The 21,466-nt window shown below is 43.3% G+C and overlaps 1 protein-coding gene across 2 annotated transcripts; it reads left to right on the top strand.

Moving 5' to 3' along the window:
• Nucleotides 1–9,692: 9,692 nt before the first annotated feature.
• LOC115103895 (malate dehydrogenase, cytoplasmic-like) lies at nucleotides 9,693–20,805 on the top strand. 2 transcript variants are annotated; one of them, XM_029624931.2, is made up of 9 exons: nucleotides 9,693–9,886; nucleotides 13,404–13,502; nucleotides 13,737–13,833; nucleotides 14,791–14,966; nucleotides 16,660–16,782; nucleotides 17,107–17,283; nucleotides 17,972–18,085; nucleotides 18,480–18,569; nucleotides 20,357–20,805. In XM_029624931.2, the coding sequence occupies exons 1-9, from the start codon at nucleotides 9,833–9,835 to the stop codon at nucleotides 20,477–20,479; spliced, it is 1,053 nt and encodes a 350-aa protein (XP_029480791.2). In that variant the 5' UTR covers nucleotides 9,693–9,832; the 3' UTR covers nucleotides 20,480–20,805. The 2 variants fall into 2 exon arrangements, with proteins under 2 accessions (XP_029480791.2, XP_029480792.2); XM_029624932.2 differs by lacking the exon at nucleotides 9,693–9,886 and adding an exon at nucleotides 12,434–12,527.
• Nucleotides 20,806–21,466: the final 661 nt, after the last annotated feature.

Here is a 21,466-nt window from a genome sequence, read left to right on the forward strand (position 1 = left end):
ATGACCCACTTCCTCCATGGCCTGCATACTCACCAGACATGTCACCCATTGAGCATGTTTGGGATGCTCTGGATCGGCCATTGAAGAGGAGTGGGACAACATTCCACAGGCCACAATCAACAGCCTGATCAACTCTATGGGAAGGAGATGTGTCGCGCTGCATGAGGCAAATGGTGGTCACACCAGATATTGACTGGTTCTCTGATACACGCCCCTACCCTTTTTTCAGGTATCTGTGACCAACAGATGCATATCTCTATTCCCAGTCATGTTTATTAATTTATTTCAATTGACTGATTTCCTTAAATGAACTGTAACTCAGTAAAATCTTTGAAATTGCTGCATGTTGCGTTTATATTTTTGTTCAGTGTACAATCCAAGTGTGCAAAGCTTTTAGAGATTTACCCAGAAAGACTCAGTATTGACTCAGGGGTGTGAATACTTATTTAAATGAGATATTTAGATATTCATTTTCAATAAATGTGCATACATAAAAAATATTTTAAAAAGAACGTTTTCACTTTGCCATTATGGGGTAATGACAAAGTGAGACGAAAAAATCTATGTACTCCATTTTGAATTCATGCTGTAACACAACAAAATGTGGAATACGTCAAGGGGTATGAATACTTTTTGAAGGCACTGTGTGTACATGCATAGCAATGCTTCACTACAATGAATTGATAGGACTCATTTGTTGTTCCAGTGTCTGATTTGTTGACTATTTGAAAAGCAATTTTCCATTGGGGATTCTGTGTTCCATCATGTGGCCATTGAATCCATTCTCAAGGGTTAAGCAGTGACCTTAACTGACTCACAGATTTATCCAACGATCCTCACGCCCCAGCTAGCACGGCGAACTGATCAGGACCGACAGAGCCCAAATTCTTCACATTGTTCAATTCATCTCAGGGAACATGGTTGTTTGTCAAAGATTGGTTTAGAAGCTGGAATCTGCCTTACTCCCAATCCCTTACACCAATCCCCCAAACCTTATAGCCATCATACGCTATAGACAACAACCACCTTGGCTGGGAACCAGCACTTAAGGGCACTTTCTATCAGCAGGGTTCCAGGCAGATGGGGAAATGAGTGTGATTGGCAGAGAGGGGAAGAGGAAGACGAGGCGACTGACTGGGAGAATACTGTTGCCAAGGAGGCGAGGATTGGGGTGGGGGGTTGTGGGGCGTGACCGCTCTTAATTATCCGATATGGTTGCCAAGCGCTGGCACGGTGACAGGTTCAGAAATCGAGTGACAGGTTGCCAGCTCTGTGGGAGAAGAGCCGATAGGTGCATTCTTTGGGTTTCGAATGACAAACAGCAAGTGACTAATGCTTTTGGAGCATCGGGTGGGGACCTATGCGCCAGCAAACACGCACCAATGGATCTCCCCACAGTCGTCAGTCATCATCACATGCAATACAAAACAGCAGTTGAGCAACAACACCCGTCCCAGACCGATGCCAAACGTATATGTTTGGTTGTGAGGCTTCCCTATCAGTCCGATCTGAATGGCCCCACACTTTTAATCCTTGGTTAAGATTAGTTTCCCGCTCCAATCCCTTAAATCCCTCACGGAATGTTTTCTGTTCTGCATGTTACTCTCACCGAGATATGGATCGACTGTTAGAGCGATCGGCGATTGGTCATTGACTGCAGTCACCTCACGGAATCAGTTTCAAAACAAAACAAATCCAGCCTCCATGTTGCATTGAAAGATACTGCAGGTGTGGCGCGACTACCAGGGGAGGCACCGAAAAGGCAGATCAGTGTTGGGTTCATAGGGGGCAAAGAAGAGGCGGCGGTAGACACTGGCTAGCCTGTCCTTGTTGCCGGCCTTCAGGAATTAATTTATTTCAATCACTCAGAGATGGGGGATGGGATGGAGATAACACGGCCATAGCAGGTGAGATCACCGACTCTGGGTTCAACTGCATGTCAGGTGAAACTCCCACAATGCCTTCTGTTTTCACAGTCCACACAAATATGGAACTCAGATCCAATCGCCCCCCTCTTTTGTTGTCTTTCAAATCTTTTCTTGTATTGTTGTGGCGTTTTGAGGCCTGAAAATATTTATAATCCCCACATAGCAGACACACAAGACATAACAAACAACCGTCGAAAGGCCGCACTTGACGCCAGTAGTGCCCTAAAAACAGTCATTGCTTGGATTGACTTGAAAAACGACAATGTTGAGTCCATATAAGTTCAACTGGCGAGCGATGAAAGCTAGGCTAATATCTAAGCTCACCGGTTGGTCAGAAAACGGCATTCCGTACATTCCTCTCCCTGTTCGGTCAGCTTAAGCTCGGCGCTGAGAGACTTTTTCACTAGTGCCGTAATTACTGTGGACGGAAGGCAACAGGAAATTGTTATTCGCAAAACTGCTTTTTCTCTCTCACTGTCGAAGTGTGCGGAGACGCAGCCGTGGTCGGTCAGTCATCCCCCTCCTCGGGCTTGTCTCTGTGACTGACAGGGGAAGCCAGGTTCGGGCTGGTAGACATTGTGTGGTCATGAGAGCTGTGGTAAACAAGCTAGGCCATGCCTCTATCGCCGCTACACAGCCAGGCATTAGGTGTCAGTCATCAGGAATGGCACTTTGTTAGCACATCAACACTTGAGAAGGGGGCCAAGAGAGGAAAGAACGTCTTATTAAAAACTATTTTGTGATTCATATTTCCATGTCGCTGCTGAGTGATTGGAGAAGTGTGTGTGCCCCTGTGTGTGTGTGTGCCAGTGCATAATGTGTATGCACGCGTGTGTCTGTGCGCGACTGTGTGTGTGTGTGTGTGTGTGTGCTTGCATCTGTGTTTGTGCATGTGTGTGTGGACGCATGTGTGTCTGCGCGTGATTGTGTGTTTATGTGTATGTGTGTGCGCCTGTTTCAATGCGGAATGTGTAACATATTACACACACACATATGCACACACATACAGTGACACTGACTGAAGCATGGCAGGTTGAAACCCGCTGAGCAAACTACTCGAGGCTGCCTAATCATGCATAGTCTGTTGTCGATGAGGACGTTGGGAGAGGAATGAAAAAGATTCGCCTCCCTGTCTAAAGAGTCACAGTCAGTGAGGCCTAGTGGATTCACTCAGACCCTACATGTAAAAGACAAGTTGACGAGGTCACGACGACCACAGCTCCTCTTCCCTGTATGACCATCAATATCATGCCTAGTTTGTCTTTAAAAGTCATAAACACCAGTAGAAGTATCTTCACTTTACTGTATCCCTTTTGATCTGCCGTCCAAGGAATCTGTGTTCGGTCAGAAATAAATGAAAAATTGAAATGTGAATTACACACATCCCACTTCTGACTCCAATGCACTTCTGCCCAGTGTCGAGGCATTTATGCTTCTGTACGTAGGATAGGACTTAAAATGTTCTATATTTACCATTGGTAAAGTTATTGTGAAAGACGAAGTAGTGGGAATAGCAGCACTTTCCACACTGGCCCTCACATCTGAGCAATGCATTGCATCCCCAGCTACAGCTTATCGTTTTTCTCATGCAAGTGGCGACCTCTGGTGGTATAAGAACGAAACATCAACTTGTTTAGCTTTCTTGAAACCAATACTCTCTCAACATTTTCTCACATTGCACCTTCCTGAATAGACCACTGGCGTCATGAAACCTTCTTTCATCTGTAACCACAGGAGGTTGGTGGCGCCTTAATTGGGGAGGACATGCTCGTGGTAATGGCTAGAGCGGGAATTAGTGGGATGGAATCAAATACACCAAACACATGGCTTCCATGTGTTTGATACCATTCCATTTGCTCCGTTCCAGCCATTATTGTGAGCCGTCCTCCCCTCAGCATCCTCCACTGTGTAACCATCAAACAATATAGACTTGACTAGACTAGACTGCTGTTTTCCTCTTCATGTGCCGTTATCTGGGCCCCAGCCTGTATTTCAACGTTGAAGAAGAGTATGTCGCTCACTATATTGTGCAGGTAGTTAATGACAAAATAAACAGACACCTTTATGTTAATCGAGAATGTAAACAATCAGTGGGGATTTTAGCATGTAAATCTTGATAAGGAGGGGAAAAAAGTGGGATGCATGCCAGCAAAGCCACTACACAACACAACACTAAACAATAGATAAATTGCACTATAACGGTGACAAACAGTGCCCACAAACTGTTAGAGCCTTACATAAAGCTGTCCCAACAGCAGAGTCCCAACAGCAGCCCCAACACTTTACCACTCGTTTTGTTTGTCAAGCCTACTAGTGGTTTTCCCCTTGCTACTGTCTGATTCTAGTTACTGTTTTCAAGTTTTCCCTGTTTGGACCATTCTGCCTGCGCTGACCCTGAGCCTGCTATTCTGTACCTTGTCACATGATACTGGATTATTGACCTCTGCCTGCACTGACCCTGAGACTGCCTGCCGTTCTGTACCTTTTGGACTCTGATCTGGATTTACAAGCCTCTGCCTGCCCTTGACATGTCGTTTTTCCTGCCCCCTGTTCTAGTAATAAACTTAAGTTACTTTGACACTTTCTGCATCTGGTTCTTCCCTAAAATGTGATAATATAACTATGTACAGAGACAGAATTCAGAATTCAGAACATGGGCCGTTCTTACAGTATTCTCCCTGTACACCAAGTCAGAACCGTATGATAAATAAAAGGGACATATAAAGCAGACAATGAAAGCTCTTACAATATTCAATGATTTCTCAAAAACAGGTTATAGGCTACATGTGCACCACCAAGTCAGAACAGTAGGCAAAATTAAGAGGTGAAAATAACATTCACAACATACACTTAGTATTACTTTCTTAGCTACAGTATACATATCTCCCTGGCATATCACATCATTTATGCAGCAGCATACAAGACATTTTTGGACTCACCTTGTTGTGCTGTGCTCACTTGAACAGGAAGTTTGTCATCAAACTTTGTCATCAAAGTCTGGCATTCTCTGGATTTATGGTGCTTTCAAGACAACTGGGAACTCTAAGAAAAAAAAGTTGAATCATGATGACTTCAGTAATCTTCAGGTCGTAGCTCTAGAAAGAGGCCTGAGTTCCTGATTTACAATTCTGAGTTGGATGAAAATTTTTTTTTTAAGTAAAAAAAGTATTTTCCCAGTCGTAGGTCATTTTACCCGAGTTCCTAGTTGTCTTGAACTCACTAAAGTCAGATTTTGCAGTTCCGGGTTAACAGTTGTTTAGAGCGCGTCACAAATCATGCTTCATTGACAGTATGGCTAATGTTGAATATTTATCATTTTAAACTAGGAATAGAGACCCTTATTCTTAGACTTGGGACCACACAGACACTCCACTGAATAGCAGGCTAATGAGTGCTTTGCAATGCTTGCAGTTAGCCACTGACTCCTTCCAAACCACTTATTGTTGAATTTGCCATTTCCAACTCGTTGTGTAACGTTTTTGGCCAATGTGCACCAATACGTTTTATCTATCATTTCAATTAATTATTTATCTTCATATGACAAGGATTAAAAAGGATTTGCCAGTAGATTGTCGACTTGATTCATGATGATGACTGCTAGCTAAGATTCTGAAAGTATGATGTTGACATGATCAGTCCAATCAAAGCTACTGTTGATATAACGTGATTTGATGTCATTTTATCTGTGGCCAATGATCTTGAGCCTTCTTGGATGGGCACTTCTAATGTAATTTTTTCATTTCTTTATTTAACCTTGTATATATCTAGGCTAACTAGGTAACTCTATTGCAGCACCCAAGGGGCTTGAATTGTCAAGCTCTACCCTTAGACTTGGCGGTGACGTAGTGTCCCCATGAGTGACAGCATATTGAGCCAATCACGGCGCAACGCTCTGTATTTTCTGCTGCTTTGCCCCACCACCACAGAAAGCACTGAGCTAGGCTGAAAAACCTGCATTTTGGATCTCACTTACTCAAGAAAACAAAGAAGAGACCGTGTTGGTATGCGGCTTTATTAACTCAATTGTTTTTTTTTTACATTGTTTGCAAACTGATATGTGACACATATTAATACCAAAATAACATACAAAACAGGCAATACCCATTTTTGGCTAAGAATGTGGGGCTCTAAACAGGTGGGGATCTGCATTATTATTTAATGCAATTACATGAATTGTTATAATTGAAACGCGTGCAATATAATGTGCAATTTATGCATCATACATGCAATATAGCCTACAGACCAGTAGATGCATAGGCTAGCATATACGGCATAGCAGCAGCAAAAATGCATACTCCTGCTGTATACAGTTGAAGTCAGAAGTTTACATGCACTTAGGTTGGAGTCATTAAAACTCATTTTTCAACCACTCCACAAATTTCTTGTTAACAAACTATAGTTTGGCAAGTCGGTTAGGACATCTACTTTGTACATGACAAGTAATTTCCCAATTGCTTAGAGGCAGATTATTTCACTTATAGTTCACTGTATCACAATTCCAGTGGGTCAGAAGTGTGCATACACTAAGTTGGCTGTGCCTTTAAACAGCTTGGAAAATTCCAGAAAACTATGTCATGGCTTTAGAAGCTTCTGATAAGCTAATTGACATCATTTGAGTCAATTGGAGGTGTCCCTGTGGATGTATTTCAAGGCCAAACTTCAAACTCAGTGCCTCTTTCCTTGACATCATGGGAAAATCAAAAGAAATCAGCCAAAGCCTCAAAAAAAGATTTGTAGACCTACACAAGTCTGGTTCATCCTTGGGAGCAATTTCCAAACGCCTGCAGGTACCACGTTCATCTGTACAAACAATAGTACGCAAGTAATAATACCATGGGACCACGCAGCCGTCATACCGCTCAGGAAGGTGACGCGTTCTGTCTCCTAGAGACGAACGTACTTTGGTGTGAAAAGTGCAAATCAATCCCAGAACAAAAGCAAAGGAACTTGTGAAGATGCTGGAGGAAACTGGTACAAAAATATTTATATTCACAGTAAAATTAGTCCTATATCGACATAGCCTGGAAGGCCACTCAGCAAGGAAAAAGCCACTGCTCCAAAACCGCATTAAAAAAGTCAGACTACGACTTGCACATGGGGACAAAGATTGTACTTTTTGGAGAAATGTCCTCTGGTCTGATGAAACAAAACTATAACTGTTTGGCCATAATGGCCATCGTTATGTTTGGAGGACAAATGGGGAGGCTTGCAAGCCGAAGAATACCATCCAAACCTTAAAGCATGGGGGTGGTAGCATCATGTTGTGGGGGTGCTTTGCTGCAGGAGGGAATGGTGCACTTCACAAAATAGATGACATCATGAGAAAGGGAAATCATGTGGATATATTGAAGCAACAACTCAAGACATCAGTCAGTCATGGTCGCAAATGGGTCTTCCAAATTAATAATGACCCCAAGCATACTTCCAAAGTTGTGGAAAAATGGCTTAAGGACAACAAAGTCAAGGTATTGGAGTGGCCATTACAAAGTCCTGACCTCAATCCTATAGAAAATGTGTGGGCAGAACTGAAAAAGCGTGTGCGAGCAAGGAGGGCTACAAACCTGACTCAGTTACACCAGCTCTGTCAGGAGGAATGGGACAAAATTCACCCAACTTATTGTGGAAAGCTTGTGGAAGGCTCTCTGAAATGTTTGACCCAAGTTAAATAATTTAAAGGCAATGCTACCAAATACTAATTGAATGTATGTCAACTTCTGACCCAGTGAGAATGTGATGAATGAAATAAAAGCTTAAATAAATCACTCTCTACTATTATTCTGACATTTCACATTCTTAAAATAAAGTGGTGATCCTACCTGACCTGAGAAAGGGAATCCTTTTTACTAGGACTAAATGTCAGGAATTGTGAAAAACTGAGTTTAAATGTATTTGGCTAAGGTGTATGTAAAGTTTAGACTATATACAGTACCAGTCAAAAGTTTCGGACACATCTATTCATTTCAGGGTTTTTATTTATTTGTACTGTTTTCTACATTGTAGAATAATATTGAAGACATCAAAACTATGAAATAACACCTATGGAATCATGTAGTAACCATAAAAGTGTTAAACAAATCAAATATATTTATATTTGAGATTCATCAAAGTACAGCTTTGCACACTCTTGGCATTCTCTCAACCAGCTTCATGAGGTAGTCACCTGGAATGCATTTCAATTAATAGGTGTGCCTTGTTAATTTGTGGAATTTCTTTCTTTCTTAATGTGTTTGAGCCAATCAGTTGTGATGTGACAAGGTAGGGATGGTATACAGAAGATAGCCCTATTTGGAAAAAGACCAAGTCCATATTAAGGCAAGAACAGCTCAAATAAGAAAAGAGAAGTGACAGTCCATTATTACTTTAAATAAGATATGAAAGTCAGTCAATCCGGAAAATGTCAAGAACTTTGAACGTTTCTTCAAGTGCAGTCGCAAAAACCATCAAGCGCTATGATGAAACCGTCTCTCATGAGAACCGCCACAGGAAAGGAAGGCCCACAGTGACCTCTGCTGCAGAGGATAAGTTCAGTAGAGTTAACTGCACCTTGGATTGCAGCCCAAATAAATGCTTCACAGAGTTCAAGTAACAGACACATCTCAACATCAACTGTTCAGAGGAGTCTGCGTGAATCAGGCCTTCATGGTCTAATTGCTGCAAAGAAACAACTACTTAAGGACATCAATAAGAAGAAGAGACTTGGGCCAAGAAACATGAGCAATGGACAATAGACTGGTGGAAATCTGTCCTTTGGTCTGAGTCCAAATTTTAGATTTTAGATTCCAACCGCCGTGTCTTTGTAAGACGCAGAGTAGGTGAATGGATGATCTCCACATGTGTGGTTCCCACCGTGAAGCATGGAGGAGGAGGTGTGATGGTGTGGGGGTGCTTTGCTGGTGACACTGTCAGTGATTTATTTAGAATTCAAGGCACACTTAACCATAATGGCTACCACAGCCTTCTGCAGCAATACGCCATCCCATCTGGTTTGCACTTAGTGGGACTATCATTTGTTTTTAACAGGACAATGACCCAACACACCTACAGGCTGTGTACGAGCTATTTGACCAAGAAGGAGAGTGATGGAGTGCTGCATCAGATGACCTGGCCTCCACAATCAACTGACCTCAACCTAATTATGATGGTGTGGGATGAGTCGTACCGCAGAGTGAAATAAAACAGCCAACAAGTGCTCAGCATATGTGGGAACTCCTTCAAGACGGTTGGAAAAGCATTCCAGGTGAAGCTGGTTGAGAGAATGTCAAGAGTGTGCAAAGCTGTCGTCAAAGCAAAGGGTGGCTACTTTAAATAATCTCAAATATAAAATAGATTTTGATTTGTTTAACACTTTTTTGGTTAAAATATAATTCCATATGTTTTATTTCTTAATTTTGATGTCTTCACTATTATTCTACAATGTAGAAAATAGTAAAACATAAAGAAAAACCTTTGCATGAGTAGGTGTGTCCAAACTTTTGACTGGTACTGTACACACCACACCTCTGCGGTTCTCAATTGTAGGCTAGTGATGTCATCAACCAAACCCCCGTCTCACACCAGACTTGATTATTAGGATAGACTACACTTTATGCAACAGTACTCATTATTAATGGGCAAAAGATTACGGCGCAGTCAATCTATTTTAGTCTACTAAAGCTTATTAGCGGACTAGACTGTAGTGCAAGAGAGTGGGGGTGACTCCTGGGTGAGACTGATAGATAGCGGATCCGAGTTAACTGCATAGCGGAGCGCGTTTCTGTCCTAAGGGCTCGCGTTTCCCCGAGGTCGTTGCACCGCTCTCTAGGTCCTTCTCTCCCCGACTATCTCGCCATAAACTCTTTTCGCCTGGACTCGCAAAGACAGACGGGCGGACATACTGTAGCGAGGGGGACGGATCCGGGTTCACCATGTTGACTTTGTTGACAGCGATGTACATAGTGGTGCGGGCGGCATCGTCGGAGGTAAGACTCTTGTCCTTGACCGCACCAGCCACCAGCATACCAGAGGGGCTCTCAAACGAAATATTAAGGCTTCATTTGAATTAATTACAGTTGCCAATTCGACATTGACTCTCCTCCCTATAGCCTATGTCTTGTTGAATTACCGTGATAAGCTCTTACAAACCTAATCCTATAGGGTGGCCTAGTGAAATATTGGTTTATTCGGGTCCCCGTTAGTTTTTGCCGAAGCTTCATCTATTCCTCCTGGGTAGTAGACACTGTCGACTAGAAAATGATAGGCCCATAGGCTACTATTTGGGGGTATCTATCCTCAGTCAACAAGACATTCGAATTGAGTAGACTACTGTGAGGCCTACTCATTCACAATAGCCTACAGACTTGAACAAAGTGTCTGTGGCTCGACCGTCCTGTCTGTGTGACCACATCATCATTAATTCATTGACTGCCTCCCCTCGGCAGCTTTGGTGAAGAACGCGAGCGGGTGTTCATTGCACCATGGATAGCTCCATGCCACCCGGTGCGTCAGACAGGCGCTGCCTCCATAGGGAAGCCAACTATTTTCACCGGGCGATTATGTAACATTAATGCCCCACTTCCCACAATCCTAATGAAATGGATCTAATTAAGCAATAAAGCACGAGGGGTGTGCTAATGGCTGTTCTTGTGCAAGGACGACGCAACGCGGAGTGCCTGGATACAGCCTTTAGCCGTGGTATATTGGTCATATACCACAAACCCCTGAGGTGCCTTATTGCTATTATAAACTGGTTACCAACGTAATTAGAGCAGTAAAAATACATGTTTTGTCATACCCGTGGTATAGGTCTGATATATCACGGCTGTTAGCCAATCAGCATTCAGGGCTCTAACCACTCAATTTATAATTCGTTTTTATATCTGTTTGCATAACAATAATCTAAATGTTTAGCCATGTAGCGTTTTGTTAGATGGTGTATATATACCGTGTACATCCTGTATATACGACTAATACAACTTAAATCATTGTAAATAATAACTAAGGGACATGTTAAATCTGCTGTGGCAAATACTAGGCTGCATGTCTGTGTTAGGTCCTAGTTGCTTCATGTAATAGAGTGGACATGAATTATAGATAAAAAGTCAACAGGCTTTTTGAAACAAGTTTTTTTGAAACCTCTGAATGCATCCACAGAGGGACATGCCAGAAACGATGGGATTATGGTGCATCCAAACTAAATTGCATTCACTAAACCTAACCTTGTTCTTACCCCCGCCCTAGAAAAAAAGCTCATATGCCTGCTCATCAGTTGTGAAGATAATGCCACTTTAGTCTGTTCTATTGCTAAGCATCTTGTGACTAGTCTACCAGAGCCACATCACTGCACTTGACTTCAAATGACCCCGCTCGTGCGCCAGTGGAGGCTACAGACGGACATCTTCTTCCAATAGTCTTCAGTTAGAAAAAGTTAGGTGGACGTTATACTTACTACGTGAGGATGAATCATATTTTGTGTTTGAATTAGGCTACCAGTTGGCCTATGACCTATTTGATTGTACCCACCTACCAAATAAAGATGCAGATAGTAAGGCTGGGAGAGGACAGTGGTTTTCAAGTTAAACCAATATGGACAAATCTTGCCCAGCACTTTCACTTATCAGTGATCATGAAACAATGAGGCCATGAAAGAGAAGTGTCTCCATCTTACAGACAATGGCCATTAATAGTTGCTTAGTAGTAAGTCACAGAACCAACCTTTGACTTCGTCTAATCAGGCTTTTGTTGGGTTGTTGAATTAATCATTGCTTGAAATATTGTTCATGTCTTAGTCTTATTAACTCTAATTATGAGCCATTAATAGATCATTTACAAAGCATGTTTTTGATTGGCTAAACATTTATCCTGTCGGCGGGCTCAATCTTTATAGGAAAATGCTGTGTGATGTAATGTAGGCGTGATCCATTTGTAAAAGCAAACATAGATTGATATCAGGGTATAGGCAAGGGGTTGAATTCATTGGCTGAATTCAACTTGGCACAGGCTACCAAAAATCCACGAACAACATCCCAACACAACTCTAATGTATATCTCTGATTAATGAAGTGTATATAGATTCAAATGTGTGTTTTCTTAAAAATAGATTTAAAAAAAGCTTGGCCAAGTGTTAATACTATTATTGCTATCCTCCTTCATTCATTAGGCCACAGTAAGAACTGCAAATGACTGTGTACAGAAAATCCCTAGGATACTGTCTATCTAGTCCTTCTAGAGGAGTGATGAACGTCTGCAAATTTATTAAAAAGTTATTTAAAAAAATGTGTGGCTGAAAGACGCAAGAAGCAAGATATTTGTAAAAGGAGATATATGAACGCGGCCCACACTCAGTTTTTGTGTGGGGTCCATATAAGGTCATGTGGGCGTGGCCTTCGAGAACAACGAGCTGGCGCTGCAGCGGTTCTTCATGGGGAATGTGTTCCTTTTCGTGATTTGAGCGGGTAAAAAGACCAGCATCAGTGAATATTCAACTACAGATCCCTGGACAGGAATCCAGTGCGCCATCGTCGTACATTTCAATACAAGCGCAGAGGTGACCCTTCAGTCTAGTCCTAGCGAGAGAAACAGTGTTTGCAGGCTTAACGAGATCCTCTATCTCAAGTGAATATGGTAAGATGTATGTTTATTTTGTTGCCGTCAAGTTATAGCTAACTGTTATATGAATGATGCATCGAAAGTGTTTGCTAGGTAGGACAACAGATGCTTGTCATTGTTGATGAGCAACTTGGGGTTTGTGTCCACTTGTCATTGAAGCCGGGAGCTAGCATCAGCGGTTAATCTCATGTTTGATCAAAGATTAGTCTGTTGTTTCAGCAAAGATTTCTGGCTAACGTTCACCATCTCTTTCTGAAGTCGTTCGCTAACGTTAGTCAGAAAGATGGCCAGCCAGCCATCTTGTGCGGTAACCCATGTATTAAAGCCTCGCTATTGCTATTTTACTGCCGCTCTTTAATTAGTTGTAACTTTTATTTCTTATTTTATTTTAGGTATTGTTTTGTACGTATTTTTTTCTTACCTGCATTGTTGGTTAAGGGCCTGTAAGTAAGCATTTCACTGTAAGGTGAATAACAAATAACATTTGATTTTAAGAAATGAGGATGCTGGATTTTAAAAAATTGTCTCTAGACTACAATTCCGAAATTAAGAAGATAAAGTAAAGTGCCTGATTCGGAAATTGTTTCCGCTTTTTCACGCTAGCAACAATGTAGCCGCGGTGTCTTCGAGAGCGGTGTGGTCAGCATGTAAAGACTTTCGCGCGTGGCATTAGTCGAAAATTGCATCATCATCATCTTTATTTCATTCAGTTCCTCTGCCAGCTAATGCAAAGTGCGTTTCTATCTGTCGACACTGAATTTTGTCATTTTAATCAACATAGCAGTCAGATGCGATTACTGCCGCTTCATTTGCGTATCCCTGCTATGTAGGTCATTACTGCTGTGTTGGAAGATTGCACAGAATGAGTATGGGGTTTGTGTTGTTTTACAGGCCGACCCAATCCGTGTGCTGGTGACTGGCGCTGCTGGACAGATCGCATACTCCCTGCTGTACAGCATCGCCAAGGGAGATGTCTTCGGCAAGGACCAGGTAACACGGCCAAGGCCTACTTCTACCCGCACACGCTCTCTTTCAAATCAGCTTTGTCCTCGAGCACAGGAGGCAGACGGATGCTGTAACATGTAGGCTATAAAGATATCGTTACATAAGCTCGTGTGAATTATGCATGGGATGTGAATTTTTGGCATGAGGTCGGGAGCTCTTATTTTTGTCAGCTGCTTGAAGAAGAAAAAAAATCCCTCTTTGCAATCGTTTCTGTTCTAGCCCATCATCTTGGTTCTGTTGGACATCCCTCCCATGTTGCCGGTTCTGGATGGGGTTGTGATGGAGCTGCAGGACTGTGCTCTCCCACTCCTGAGGGGTGAGCAATGCTTTTCTATTTCTGCCTGGGCTGGTCGTGAGAACATATGCACCCATTATACATAGGCGTGCTTTTTGGCATGATTTACAATGTGTCCTCCCCCATCTGAAACCCATGTAAAATGCATTGGGTGTGGACTGTATGTGTGCCTCCCTGTTGCTGCGGTACTTTTCCAATAGCCCTAATTTCACAGCAGCAGGGATGGTCCACAACAGACTGCTGTGGGAAGGAGTGTTAGAAAGGAGGCCTACTATTCGTCGGTTCCCAAGGGCCTATAGGACATTCCAACCAATCCTGGGAGTGGTGGGGCAACAATAGGGGAGGTGGGGTACAAGACATCTCGTGCACCAATGAGCCCTGACTGAAGTTCATCCTGATAAAAAAGAGTTTTTCATTAGTTGACACAGAGCAAACATTATCTACGAAATCGGCACATTTGGCAGTGTTTCAAGAAACGAGACAATTTATCAGCAAGGTGGAGCCACTGAGTGCTAGACTACCGGTTTGGAAATAACCTGGTGTGTGTGTGTGTGTGTGTGCACAATTACCTAAGGGCATTTCCCACACAGACTGTTTGTCCTTCCCTAATCTTGCATTCATGTACACCCAGATGAGCCTGAAATAGCAGTATAATTACTGTAAATTAAAAAGGTAATTAAAACGTTCAGCTACCACCACAAACAGAAACTGCCAACACACCTATTATTTAACTAACTTTAGCAGACATTCTATGCTTAATTTGTCTTTATAGAAATAGTTTTTTTTAACGCGTCTTAAAACCATGATTGTTGTTGCTTTTTTGTCAAATCTGAATTTTTATGTTCATTGCAGAATCCAGTAAAACCATACATCTCTCTACAAATGGGGCAGTAACACAACGTTGACAACTACATCCACTCTATCCAACACAATATCCATCGTAACTAACCGTCACCCCACCCCCATCTTCATCCACAGAGGTCATCCCCACCGACAAGGTGGAGCTGGGCTTCAAAGATCTGGACGCCGCCATCTTGGTGGGCTCTATGCCCAGGAAGGAGGGCATGGAGAGGAAGGACCTCCTGAAGGCCAACGTGGCCATATTTAAGACCCAGGGGGCCGCCCTGGAGAAGTACGCCAAGAAGACCGTCAGGGTAACTGTCCCTCTGTGTGTCTATGACTCGGCATGTTTCGGGCCACTGCCGCAGAGCAGCAGCAGCCTGGCTAGAGAGGACAGACACACACACACACACACACCCCGCACCAAACAGATAGCTCTCATTGCTAACGATAATCAAGGGACATGAAGGCACAACAGTACTGCAAAGGCCAGGTTGTGGGGTGTTGAATGATGTTAAAGGGTGTTTTGGGGACAGGTTCATCTGCTTTTACAGATGTAATATTTTGGTGAGATACATTTTTGATTCCTGTTAAAGACTTGACGCAATACCTCTAGTTCTATGACATTTGACATGAACCAGCTTGTAGAACTTTCCTTCCTTTAAAAGTCACACACACCTTTTTGACAAATCAGACTATAGTTTGACCTTTTCACATTTAAAACGGGTCATTTTTTTTTTTGAACAGCCTTATACTTCTATGGTATCGGCGCAAGTTCACATCTTACAGGCTATTAATCCTGTGTGGAGTGGGCTGTGTTCCAAAGCCAGGGATGAAAACTACTCCACGCTGTGTTGTGTATGTACACACTGCAGTCACTGGTGTCACAAGGGGGGCCTTTGGCCATTGCGGGTTTGCAGCAACAACTAGACGTCAGTGTGACGAACAAAGACTCACCTCTTCTAATGGCCAAGGTCAACGACTTCTGATCCAGGAATGTGTGTGCATTTGAGTGGTCAGGTTTCTATACGATCTATGTAGCTACATAAGAACTGAATGCCCGTCCTCTAAAGTGAGTGTGTTTTTAGAAGAAGAGTACTTTATTGATCCATACCAGATGGAAATGTGTATATACGCCCACACAAGTACCCACATTAGCCAGGAACAGTACAGCGACCCGGTGAGTAGTTCAGGGGTTGAGTGCCTTGCTCAGGGGCCATAATGGTGGGAGATGTTATCTTTCTAGGGTTGGCGCTGGCAGCCATAACACTCATGTACACACAGCGATCCCTTTAAATCGAGCTAATCCTCGACCTTCATTTAAAGGGGATGTATTCTGTGCGTGACATCAATCTTCTATAGATTTTTTTGGGCCATTTAGAAAGTGTCCGCATTTCCCTTAGTCGTGACTCATGTTTCTCAGTTGCACTGCTACTCTTTTTTTATATATATTATTTGATATATATTTGCATTTTTTAAATATAAATTAATTTCATGATATCCAATTGGTAGTTAGTCGTGTCCCATCGCTGCAACTCCCCTACGGACTCGGGAGAAGCGAAGGTCAAGAGCCATGCGTCCTCAGAAGCACAACCCTGTCAAGCCGCGCTGCTTCTTGAAACACTGCTCACTTAACCCAGCCGCACGCACCAATGTGTCGAAGGAAACACCGTACACCTGGCGACCGTGTCGGCGTGCATGCGCCTGGCCCGCCACAGAGGGGACAAGGACATCCCGGCCGTCCAAACCCCACTGCAGTGCCTTAGACCGCTGCGCCACTCGGGAGGTCTCTGCTACTCTTTCTGATGATGTGCCATCTCTGCTTTGCATAAAATCATGCGTATGCTTTTAGATGTATAAATAGTCACATACAATGGCACAAATGAAGATGAGGACTTAAAATAGGACTTATCCTACTCTCGTTTCCTACTCTGAAATGGAGCTGTTTGTGAATCTGTAGTTTGAGTGAGTGATGACTGATGTTTCTAACCTCTCTCTTTCTCTCAGGTCTTGGTGGTGGGAAACCCTGCTAACACCAACTGTCTGATTGCCTCCAAGTCCGCCCCCTCCATCCCCAAGGAGAACTTCTCCTGCCTGACCCGTCTAGACCACAACAGGGCCCGTTCCCAGGTAGGCCAAAGCCAAAAGGCTCCATCTGGAAAAACACACTAGTTCCTAGCCTCAAGGCACTTGTTGTAATGTCCAATCCCAAATGGATCCCTCTATACCCTATGTACTTCTGGATATCTGAGAGGATTAAGTGTGAGCAATATGATTGGTTAGTTGGACATTTTACCATATTTCTTAAACCTAGTCAATCATCTTATCTCTACAAGTGCATAAGGTGTATGGGGCTGTACGTCCATTTGGAATTCGATCTGAAACAATTGAATGGGGTATTCCAATATGGTCAAAAATCCCATGAATGACATCATAGCCTGTGTCTGCCTCTAGGTGGCGATGCGTTGCGGCGTGCCCGCCGACGCAGTCAAGAACGTCATCATCTGGGGCAACCACTCATCCACCCAGTACCCCGACGTGCACCATGCCATGGTCAACGTGCATGGCAAAGAGGTGGAGGCGTACAACGCCGTGAAGGACGACAGCTGGCTCAAGGGAGACTTCATCTCTGTAAGCAAACTCTAGTTTTGGCTCTTCTGACCTAACCCATGTTGACATAATTTCCCATAAATATGTACTATAGGGCATTCTAACAATTTGCTTCAAAGGGCATTATTCTGCCTGTTTTTTTTATGGCTTCGTTTTTATGAAAATGTTCATGGCCTCAAACTGTACAAATGTACCAAGTTTCATGCCTTATGGAAAAAGTAAACAATTCGACCCAAATCTGCACACGTCGCTTGGACTACTGCTCATAATAAAATTTTATTTGTCACATGCGCCGAATTCAACAGGTGTAGGTAGACCCTTACAGTGAAATGCTTACTTCCAAGCCCTGAACCAACAATGCAGTTTTAAGAAAAAATGTGTTAAGTAAAAAATATATAAACAAATAATGCTTTATGAATGTAGTTATACATATTAATGATCAGCTATTTGCACCTATGTTGTGTATGCATAGCTCATAGGTATTATAAATGTGCGATCCTTACCTGAATGAATCCCTATTCATGGAAAAGTGAGTGTGGGTTGTGGGTGTCATCTGGACCCCATAGCTCATCTTTCAATAATCTCTTATCTGAATACAAGCATTTTCACTGAATCTATTAGTCTCTTTAGTCCCGTGTTGTAATGAAGCCGTCCTAAATCCCCCTCTGTCCCCCCCGCTCTCTCCCGCTCTCCTCTCTGTCTCCTGCAGACGGTGCAGCTGCGTGGTGCTGCCGTCATCAAGGCCAGGAAGCTGTCCAGTGCCATGTCTGCCGCCAAGGCCATCTGTGACCACATGAGGGACTGGTGGTTCGGCACTCTCGATGTAAGCCGTGTATTTGGGAGGTGGGGTGGAATGACGTCAAGGGTCTGCAGCGAACCCCCCACACTAACATTTAATGCTAAACAACTAACATTGTTCAAATGTTTATATATTGAAAAGTGATATCTTGGAACAGAGCACCATGACTCTTCTTTATTTTCAATCTGGAAGAATCCACAAACATGCAAAGCGTTTTTGGATGTCTCAGACAAATTCATTTTAATTTGGCAGTACTCTTAAGTGGGAAGCTAATATCATGAGGTTGCATAATTCTGCTAACTTTCCTAGGATTTCTGGAAAACCTGGGAATTTGGGGGGGGGTGGGGGTGTTACCAAAATGTTGTGTTTTGTGAAGCTGAGTCCCTGGTCTGACTGTTTGTCCTGTTGTTATTTTCAGGGTGAATTCATGTCTATGGGTGTTTACGCTAGTGGAAACTCCTACGGAATCCCCGAAGACCTAATTTACTCATTCCCTGTTCATATCAAGGTAAGGCATAACCATAGAGATGGATAGAGGGCTCTTGTGCCACAGTTTATTTATGAATTGCCAAAACTTGTCACTCAAACTAGTCACTCACAGCCCTCAATAGCACTGCTCATTCTGTCACAGAAAAGGCCATTGTATACATAGCATCTCTATGGACATAACTAAATCAACCCTGGCAAGGTGTATTAATAGAACATATAAACTAAGCAAAAAAAGAAACGTCCCTTTTTTAGGACCGTCTTTCAAAGATAATTTGCAAACATCTAAATAACTTCACAGATCTTCATTGTAAAGGGTTTAAACACTGTTTCCCATGCTTGTTCAATGAATAAACAATTAATGAACATGCACCTGTGGAACGGTTGATAAGACAATAACTGATTACAGACGGTAGGCAATTAAGGTCACAGTTAGGAAAACTTAGGACACTAAAGAGGCCTTTCTACTGACTCTGAAAAACACCAAAAGTAAGATGCCCAGGGTCCCTGCGCATCTGCGTGAACGTGACTTCGGCATGCTGCAAGGAGGCATGAGGACTGCAGATGTGGCCAGGGCAAGAAATTGCAATGTCCGTACTGTGAGACGCCTAAGACGGTGCTAGAGGGAGACAGGACGGACAGCTGATCGTCCTCGCAGTGGCAGACCACGTGTAACAAACACCTGCACAGGATCGGTACATCCGAACATCACACCTGTGGGACAGGTACAGGATGGCAACAACTGCCCGAGTTACACCAGGAACGCACTATCCCTCCATCAGTGCTTAGACTGTGCAATAGGCTGAGAGAGACTGGACTGAGGGCATGTAGGCCTGTTGTAAGGCAGGTCCTCACCAGACCTCACCGGCAACAACGTCGCCTATGGGCACAAACCCACCGTCGCTGGACCAGACAGGACTAGCAGTAATTGCTCTTCAATGACAAGTCGCGGTTTTGTCTCACCAGGGGTGATGGTCGGATTCGCGTTTATTGTCGAAGGAACGAGGGTTACACCGAGGCCTGTACTCCGGCGCGGGATCGAGGTGGAGGGTCCGTTGTGGTCTGGTGCGGTTTGTCACAGCATCATCGGACTGAGCTTGTTGTCATTGCAGGCAATCTCAACGCTCTGCGTTTAGAGGGAAGACATCCTCCTCCCTCATGTGGTACCCTTCTTGCAGGCTCATCCTGACATGACCCTCCAGCATGACAATGCCACCAGCCATACTGCCCGTTCTGTGTGTGATTTCCTGCAAAACAGGAATGTCAGTGTTCTGCCATGGCCAGCGAATAGCCCAGATCTTCACTGCAGTACTTAATGCAGCTGGTGGCCACACCAGATAATGACTGTTACTTTTGATTTTGATCCCCCCCTTTGTTCAGGGACATATTATTACATTTCTGTTAGTCACATGTCTGTGGAACTTGTTCAGTTTATGTCTCAGTTGTTGAATCTTGTGTTCATACAAATACTTACATGTTAAGTTTGCTGAAAATAAATGCAGTTGACAGTGAGAGGATGTTTCTTTTTTTGCTGAGTTTATATATCATTTACCGATGGGTGGTTATTGAAAGTCATTGTTACCCAACATCTGCTTTTCAGAGTTTAGGTTATACCAACAGGCCTACTATTGCAAGCCAGCAGTTTACACAGACTTTTGACACATTCATTTGCAATTGGAAAATCGTGACACAACTGTGTTACTCAGAGCATTGTGGGTACTGTAGTCATGTACTATAGATGTGATCCTGGACTAGATGAGGTGTGCTAAAGAGCCCCCTGTTTGATCCTCATCCATATTCTCCCCACAGAACAAGTCGTGGAATATCCATGACGGTCTGCCTATCAACGACTTCTCCCGCGCCAAGATGGACGCCACAGCCGCCGAGCTGGTGGAGGAGCGAGACACGGCCCTGTCCTTCCTGAGCCAGTGACTCGCAGTGCCACCTCCTGGCACACCGCCACAACAGCAGCACTTAGAAGACCCCCAGAACCCTCCTGACTCACGTCTGTGACCAATAGATCCACTCGAGTCCCCTGCGCAATTGGCGTGTGTGTGTACCTCTCTGTATGTATGTGTGTGTGTGTGTGTGTTTAAGGTCACGGTTATTAATAATAAACCTGTAATAAAAAAAATGCTATCTAAACGTTTGCCTTTGTCGGAAGACACTGGAGGATTGTCCTTTGGGTAGATGGTAACACACAATAGTTCTACTGTACTTGTACGTGTTATCTAACAATAAAAACCGATACAACTGAAGACCCATTCTGTGGATTGTGGTTGGTTATTTGACTAAATATCTTTCAAGCTAGGGTTTTCTGTTATTTTTCCAGTTTATAGAAATATGACAGTTGTATTTCTATCAATATGGTAGTTATGACTAGTGAAATGTTGAGTAATAATTTGTCTACCCCCTCTTTCCGTTGAGCCTTCAAACATGTTGAACTCAAAGTATTGTGATCAAAGAGGGTATTTCTGAAGCTAATTATCTTGTCAGTCAGAAAGAAAGACAGACAATCATTACATGTTGGACGTTGGTGATGTCATAGATGGTGAGGTTCATTGCTCTTTGCAATGAAACGTTTGACCACATGGAGGCAGTGTTGATTCAGGGACCCTTTCAAATCGATCAAATGGTAGTTTAACCATATTAACAAGATTCAAGTAGTGAAAAGCCTAAGATTTGTGGGGGATTTTAATCTCCCTGTTACCCAATCATTTCTAAGCCACGTTATCAATGTTTAAAAAAATAGCAGTTGCATGCATGTAAAGTTATTTTTTACAACCATCTGAGAACCTATCATGAAACGAATCAGTCATTTAATCAACCATCCTGGACTGCCCGGTGGCAGGCACTCTTTGCCCATTTTGCAGTGCCTGACAAACTGCACAGCGGCCAGGGGCTGAACTTTAAGTCTAC

Source organism: Oncorhynchus nerka, linkage group LG21 (assembly GCF_034236695.1).
Source record: "Oncorhynchus nerka isolate Pitt River linkage group LG21, Oner_Uvic_2.0, whole genome shotgun sequence".
Taxonomy (NCBI): Eukaryota; Metazoa; Chordata; class Actinopteri; order Salmoniformes; family Salmonidae; genus Oncorhynchus; species Oncorhynchus nerka.